At 51.7% G+C, this 7066-nt stretch overlaps 3 protein-coding genes across 3 annotated transcripts in view; 1 reads left to right on the top strand and 2 right to left on the bottom strand.

Annotated features, from left to right (window-relative positions):
* Positions 1-663, bottom strand: LOC105004156 (ras-related protein Rab-34; the record flags this gene model as incomplete). Its single annotated transcript, XM_010861688.1, has 1 exon — positions 1-663. A coding segment is annotated over exon 1 (429 nt), but the record flags the coding sequence as incomplete, so codon positions are not given.
* A 1719-nt stretch (positions 664-2382) lies between these two features.
* RPL23A (ribosomal protein L23a) lies at positions 2383-5288 on the top strand. Its single transcript, XM_010861404.1, has 5 exons — positions 2383-2457; positions 3021-3204; positions 4386-4562; positions 4965-5034; positions 5229-5288. Exons 1-5 carry the CDS (start codon positions 2427-2429, stop codon positions 5241-5243), a joined length of 477 nt encoding a protein of 158 aa, XP_010859706.1. The 5' UTR covers positions 2383-2426; the 3' UTR covers positions 5244-5288.
* Positions 5289-5428: 140 nt separating this feature from the next.
* Positions 5429-7066, bottom strand: part of TLCD1 (TLC domain containing 1) — a 2838-nt gene continuing 1200 nt past the window's right edge. Inside the window, exons 2-4 of the mRNA XM_010861403.1 lie at positions 6784-6884; positions 6607-6689; positions 5429-6261 (exon numbers count right to left, since the gene is read on the bottom strand). Of these exons, the coding sequence (XP_010859705.1) occupies positions 5878-6261; positions 6607-6689; positions 6784-6884 (568 nt within the window). The 3' untranslated portion in view covers positions 5429-5877. The remainder of the gene's footprint in view (positions 6262-6606; positions 6690-6783; positions 6885-7066) is intronic.

Here is a 7066-nt window from a genome sequence, read left to right as displayed (position 1 = left end):
GCCAGAATGTTCATCTTGCCTGCGTCCTTGCGGGGCGCCCTGAGAAGGCGCGGAGGCCTGATGCGCCCCGGCGACCCGGGCCCGTGGAGACCCGACAATCACCCGCGACCGAGGGGTCCCGACTATAACTCGGGGCCACGGGGAGCCTACGGGAGCCCGTGGCCTCCGGGACGCTACGACCACCGCGGGCCACGGGGATGAGACAATCACCGGGGGCCGGGGCGAACCCACAATCACCCGGGCCCGGGGCGTCCCTAGGACGACTCGAGGCCTGGGAGACCCCTCGGCCTCCAAGTGAGGGCGGGGAGTCCCGTCCGGGGGGACCCGAGTCCGCGCAGACCCTACAATAACTCGGGGTCGGATAGTTCCTACGATAACTCGAGGCCGTGGAGACCCGACGACAACTCGGGGTTGAGGCGGCCCTACCATAACAGAGCAGCCGGGGGGCGCTGAGCGGCCCCGCCACACGGGGTCAGTGTGTGCAGGGACCCCACCGTGCGGCCGAGGAACTGCTGCAGGAGGGGGCGAGGGGCCCAGTCCGCCGCAGAGCCTCGCGTCCCACTCCGCTCTCCCTCCGCCAACGCTGTAACTTGATCCCCGGAAATTCCTGGAAAAGGGCCGCCCCCTGCCCCTCTCCCGGCAACTCCCGGCCTCGCTGCCCGCCCCTACCTCCCCCTCTTCTCTTCCCCGAGTGCTGCCCCAGGTCAGGCTCCCCTGCCAGACTGACTCGCCAGGGCTCCGGGTCCGCCCTCACCCAGGTTGCAACCTGCCGAGAGCAGGATCCCCCAAGTCTCTCCCCAGCATCTCCTGTGCTGGGAGGAGCCTCCAAGGGGACCCTTACCCCGCCGAACTGGTGAAGGGGAATCGGCGATCGCTGCGCAGCATCTGGCAGCAGGAGGGGAAAGGGGGAGAGAAGGGGCCCTAGGAGAGGCGGCGCTTCCCTCGTCAACTGCAGGCCTAGGACATGACTCATAGGGTCTGCTCCCGCTCGCCCTTCTGCCCTGGGAGGTGGCGATGCCAGGGTAGGAACGAGGTACCCACCGAGGAGAGAGGTGTCCGAATCTGGTGCCTTTTCCTCCAAGGCTGCCGTGTAGATTGGAGGCCTTGGGGGGCCGAAGATCAAGCTGCCTTCCTTGATGGAGGATAAAGGAGGTCTAAGGGACCGAGAATTTCCTCCTTTGGGGGGGCGGGAGGGTCACCGTTCTGGGACCTGGGGACTCTACTTTGGCACGGGCCTTCTTCGCTCCGATCCCAATGGAATCTACCCCCGCTCCCCCAGGACTTTTCCTTTTTGCAGTCTGCAGGCTAGAAGAGGGGGTAGCACACGGTAAATCTCACCTTCAAAAGGAATCTCTGATTCCGAGAGAGGTGGGGGAGGGCATAAAGGTATTGTGATGGGGCGGGTAAGCAGTCCCTCAAAGAAGCTAAAACCTGAGCGTTTACTAAAGCTTTACGTGTGTCATGGAACTGAATTTGGGGATGCAAAGATAAGCAAGGAAAGGAAAACTATTTAAGGGGAGGGGACTGTGAATGAAATCATTCCCAAGAAGAACGAGCATATTCTGGAGAAATCTGAGCGCTGAGTGTTTGGAATATTGGTAGTCTCTTCGAAAAGATTCCCGGGAAGACGCATGAATGCTGTCACAGGTAAAGAGGGGAAATGTGACCACCTCCTCTGACACTTTGCTCCTCCCTTCTGCCTGACTCGACCAACTAATCACCCTGTTATAAATAAGTCCTCTCCCCTCTCTCGACCTCAATTTCCACAGATGTTGTCTGACAAAGTTGGACTGGACAAATCCTGCTCTAACATTCTAGAATTTTGCTTCACTCTACTGAGTCAATCTAACTACAGTATTAATTCCAGTTTGCAGTGGAACTGCAATCCTTCATCCTCGGTGGCGCTAGTGGTAAAGAACCCGCCCGCCAGTGCAGGCAAACTTAAGAGACTAAGGTTCGATCCTTGGGTCGGGAAGATCTCCTGGAGCAGGGCATGGCAATCCACTCCAGTATTCTTGCTTGGAGAATCCCGTGAACAGAGGAGCCTGACGGGCTACAGTCCATGGGGTCGCCAAGAGTCGGACACGACTGAAGCGACTTAATCGCTTCAGGCACACAAGCACACAATCCTCCTCCCTAAAGTTGCTCAAGATGCGAAGCGCTCAGATCCGCGCAGCCGCAGGTTATACCACTGAAAATAAACGCGTGTCTCCAAAAAACTACAACCCCCAAGAAGATTTAGGGTCTGACAAGCGGCGGGGTGGCGCTAGCTTAGTCTCTCTCGCGAGGAAATAAAAATCTAACTACCATTCCCGGCGGGCGCAGCGCTGCAGATTGTCCAATCAGCTGTAAGTAAAAAGTATCGCGAGTCTTCGGTGAGAGTTGGCGCTATAAGCCCGTGGTACCAAGTCTCGGAAACCCTTTTCATGAAGATGGCGCCGAAGGCGAAGAAGGAAGGTGTGTGCTGGGGCTGGGGATCAACAGCTGACTGGCCGAGGGTCCCCGCAGAGTGAATGAACTGGGAGGACGACAGCTGGGCTAACCCTTGCGGTGTCTGCTCCGGAGCAGCTTCCCGCGTTTCGGCAACGCTAAGGAGCGCGTACGCCTAGCCGCATGGTTGGGGCTCTAGTGAAGGGGGTTGGGGAGGCAATCCTGGCCTGTACCGCCTGCCAGGGACAGCCGGGTCGTCGGCTCTGGGAAGCTCCATGTTTCCTAGACCTGTACGGAATCAATACTCTCAACTGTTTGACCCCACGTTAAATGGGTGGCTGTGCAATGGTATATACAAAACTACTAGTTCACATTCTAGTAAGTGCCAAGCGTTCGTTCATTGCTAGTTTCTTTCTCATCCCAAGTTCGTCCTAGAATCGTGCACATGATGGAAAAATTTTAATCTCCTGAGACTTGTGATGTCTTCAAAGGAACCACTGATGCACGTGTGGCCTGGGACGCCCACTACCGGTCTTGAGGCCAGAAGTGATTTCTAAATCCTTCACCTTCGTTTTCTTTGCTTTTCTCAGCCCCTGCTCCTCCTAAAGCTGAAGCCAAAGCAAAGGCTTTGAAGGCCAAGAAAGCAGTGTTGAAAGGTGTCCACAGCCACAAAAAAAAGAAGATCCGGACGTCGCCCACCTTCCGGCGGCCCAAAACACTGCGGCTCAGGAGGCAGCCCAAATACCCTCGGAAGAGCGCCCCTAGGAGAAACAAGTCAGTACTGCCCCTTGTTTATGAAAAGATGTTTGGGTATCTTCCATTGGTAATTGGGAAATTTACCAAACATAGAGTATGGCTTCTCAAAATCATGTTGGTACCTAGAGTGCTTGTCTAACGGGAGTATGAGATTAATGCCATATTTAAAACAACCCAGAGTCATTGTCAAAGTTAGTCAATTGTTAGATTGTTTCATATGTGGTTTACTTTCTGGGGAGTATAAAGTGGGACTGAAATCTTTAAGAGTTCCAGGTTAGGGACCTGTATTGGACAGTGAAGGCCTGCAGCAGTATATAGCAGCTTCTTTTCATTTACTTTCCCAAATGTTTACACTGAAGGAATGGTCGGGGAGGGGGGGTGGGCAAAAGGATAGGGTACATGAGTGTTTTGGTGTCACACTGTTGGTGATAACTGACCTTAAGGAGCACAGTTGAGAGTAGAGCCATGGTAGTGGTTACCACCAAAGGTAATTTAACCATTGCTTCCTACGAAAAAGGCAGGAGAGTAGATTGTGTCCACAGAGAAAAGGACTTTTACCCCCATTTGCACCTAGAATTTAGTGTGATGAGAGGTTGAGACCTGATCTCTATCTTCAAAAGAGGACAGTATACCCAGGCAAACAGAGCTTTGCTTCTCTAAATTTCAGAGGGAAAGCTATGTCCTGAGGGGCTATTGTAACTTTAAGCCATAAATAAAAAGTTGCTCTCAAGAATTGATGGCTTACCAGCCAGTTTTCAGTAACCAAAACAGGGAAAAACAGTCAATTCAGCCTCATAGTGAAGCACCAACATTCTTAGGCACCCTAGCCTGGATTTCAAGATTCCATAGTCTTAACTTTGCTCTTGTGTTTGGTTTTCTAACTTCTTAAGTCTCACCTTTCTTTTAGAAATTTGCTCCTCAGGAATGTTGAGGTCAGGTAAAGAATGAAGAGGGTTGGAACTCAAAGATGATTGTTTAATCTCTTAAAAGGATGAAAGCTCTTGAAATGTCACTAAGCCAAGGCTCCAGGTCCCCAAGTTTCAGGGTGCATGTGATGACACTGTTCAGCGACCAAAGTCTGACAGAAATGATTGCTATCATTGTCTGATACACCTGGGCCCTTTGAGCCTTGGGCTCCAAAAAGGGCCCATCCTTTTACTGGGCCCACGCCAGGTGACCCCGTTTTACCTTTCTCCCAGACTTGACCACTATGCCATCATCAAATTCCCCCTCACCACCGAGTCAGCCATGAAGAAAATAGAAGACAACAACACACTGGTATTCATTGTGGACGTCAAGGCCAACAAGCACCAAATTAAACAGGCTGTGAAGAAGCTCTATGACATTGACGTGGCTAAGGTCAATACTCTGATCAGGTAGGTGAGTGGGGCCCTGTGGGATGGGAGGAGGCCAGGGCCTCTGTCACCTAAATGGCAAGAAATTCCTTGATGCTGCTTTTGGGGTCCAAAGTAGGCTTCCCAGAACGTCAGCTGTCCTGTCTCTAGGACTTAGGGGTTAGTTGCTCATTTTCCTGATCCCCTACCTCTAGGCAAAAGCAGGCCCTAGAGTAAGGTACAGTTAATGTCAGAATACCTGTGGTTTGTGGTTTAGTGGCTTCCCTGACTCCCTCTGTGCAAATGATGGAGAAAAATCACTATTTGTGAGGGAAAAAAAAATGACATGAACAAAGGAACCACTGATGCATCAGAAGTCTGGGTGGAAGAGGGTATGGGGGCAGTGAGGGGCAGCAAGGATTAAGGCTTCCTTCACCACCCTAGGCCTGATGGAGAGAAGAAGGCATATGTTCGACTGGCTCCTGACTATGATGCTTTGGATGTTGCCAACAAAGTAAGTTTCCTTTGCTACAAACTCCTTAACACACTCCCTGGGTGCAAATGATGTGTCTGTTAGTGACCAAAGCCTGACTTCGGTGATTAGTCTTTACTGACTGACTGCACCTCTGTCTTTTAAAAATACTGTGACATTCCCTCTTAATCTTCACATTTCAACTTCCAGTAACAAAGTTCCCTTTTGTTTTTCAGATTGGCATCATCTAAACTGAGTCCAGCTGGCTAATTCCAAATATAAAAGTTTTCACTATATTTATGCTTCTTGTCTTTATGTTGATTTTTGGGTGAGGGGCCATACTGTGGTACATGCACACTTAAGTAACCAGGCTTGGTTGGGTAAGACTTTTGGTCTACTTACCCTGTTGGAACACTCAGCCATATCACTTCACTATACTTGCAGCAGAGATTTATGACCCAGATTACAGTTGGTTGTCCTAGGACAACTACAACTTGACCTCCATCCTGGAGGTAAGAGGCCAAGCAAGAAGCTTTACAAGAATGCCTTCCTTTATCTGGAAGAGGCTCGGTATGAGACCAATATCCAGAGGTTCCATTAGCATCCATGTCAGGGCTGTGTGGCTTGGCTGGCTTTGCAGTAGCACCTTACCACACACCCATCTACTGCGTCCAACCGGTCTGTCCGCTTCCCTCACCCCTTGCCCAAGAAAGGACAAGGACTTCAGAGGCCTTCTTTCATTAGTGTTTTAAATAGTAGGAGCAGGCTTGGTGGAGGCTGGCCCCAACAGAACACCTCGGGCGAGGGGCTAAGCCTCTTCTCCATTCCTGTGAGGCTGTTCTTGGTGGTGTTTGCTGTCCTTGCCACAAATCCCTAACTGCTTTTTCACTCAGTCAAGAACTTGTCTTTGTGTTGGTGGCTGGGGACGCGCTGGGGGCAGAAGTCAGAGCGGAGGAGGCGGGAAAAGTAGACAAGGATCATGACATCTAGCATGAGCAGGATGGCCAGCAGGAAGGTTCCCAGGGTCCTCTGGCCAGCATAACCCAGGAAGAGATGGGTGAGGTAGGCCTGAGGGGCCAGGCGGAAGAGGAAGTACATGACCAAGTTGATGTATTTGTTGACCTGATAGAGGAGGAGATGCTGGGCATTATTGATCTTCATCATCATGCGTATCGTGAGGAAGATGTTGCTGACCTCCACCAGCAGTGTTAGGACACCCCCACCAACAAATCTGCTCCAAAAGATGCCTGAAAAGAAGGCACCCATAGCCTACAAGGCAAGGGAGAGAATGGGTTAGGGCCCGGATACTACGGTTTTCTTGGAAGTCAGGGGGAATATCCAGGGTATCAGAAGGAGGGATAAGAAATCCTTTAATAGCTTCACTGAAACAAAGTTTACAGTGGATTCAACAGTAGTAAATCTTGATCTCTGGCTGGAAGGCCATGATTGCTGGCTTTAAGTAGTGAACCAAGGGCTCATTCTGCAAGCCCTCAGCACTGTAGCATGTGGGACACGGTGGGGATGGGGTTTAGAAAAGATGGTCTTTACTTTCCAGGTTAGGTACTTTCAGGTATAGGCACCAGGCCTATACCACATCCCCAGCTTCTCACTTACCATGACGTGGTGGACGAGGTATTCCCAAGAAGCTCTTGACTGATGGCTAATCACGATATCCACCGTGTCGTGGATGAAATACCCTAGCCGAGGGATGGGGGAGAGGTTGTAAAGGGTACCGAATTAGAAGTTTATCCCTGTCTCCCCACCCATTTAATGCCTCCCGGCAAGATCTACCTGCGGAGAAGCAAACAAGCAGGTAGCCAGAAAGCGACCATGCTTTCTCAATCTCCACCAGCATCTCAGGGGTCTGCCATATACTGAAAGAGAGTGAAGAAGGCAAGCTCTCATCATTTCAGTATCCCAAAGGTCCCACAAATCCTATTACGGTAGCCAGTCCACTATTGGCTGACGAGCGAGAAGGGGCTTGGCTGAAACCCAGGTGTGTCCCGTTTCCCAGGTGAGAACACCCTCCCCCGCCCCCACCCCTCACCCCGCGCCGCCCGGGGCTGCCGCCGCC

Source organism: Bison bison, unplaced genomic scaffold (genome assembly GCF_000754665.1).
Source record: "Bison bison bison isolate TAMUID 2011002044 unplaced genomic scaffold, Bison_UMD1.0 scf7180017864472, whole genome shotgun sequence".
Taxonomy (NCBI): domain Eukaryota; kingdom Metazoa; phylum Chordata; class Mammalia; order Artiodactyla; family Bovidae; genus Bison; species Bison bison.
Note: the sequence above shows the minus strand (reverse complement) of the source record. Positions and strands in the feature narration are given on the sequence as shown.

Excerpts from the sequence above, each read along its gene's own strand:
- RPL23A (XM_010861404.1), top strand. The coding sequence starts at position 2,427 with ATGAAGATGGCGCCGAAGGCGAAGAAGGAAG. Across the intron at positions 2,458-3,020 it reads GCCGAAGGCGAAGAAGGAAG|CCCCTGCTCCTCCTAAAGCT; the intron begins GTGTGTGCTGGG and ends TGCTTTTCTCAG. Across the intron at positions 4,563-4,964 it reads AAGGTCAATACTCTGATCAG|GCCTGATGGAGAGAAGAAGG; the intron begins GTAGGTGAGTGG and ends TCACCACCCTAG.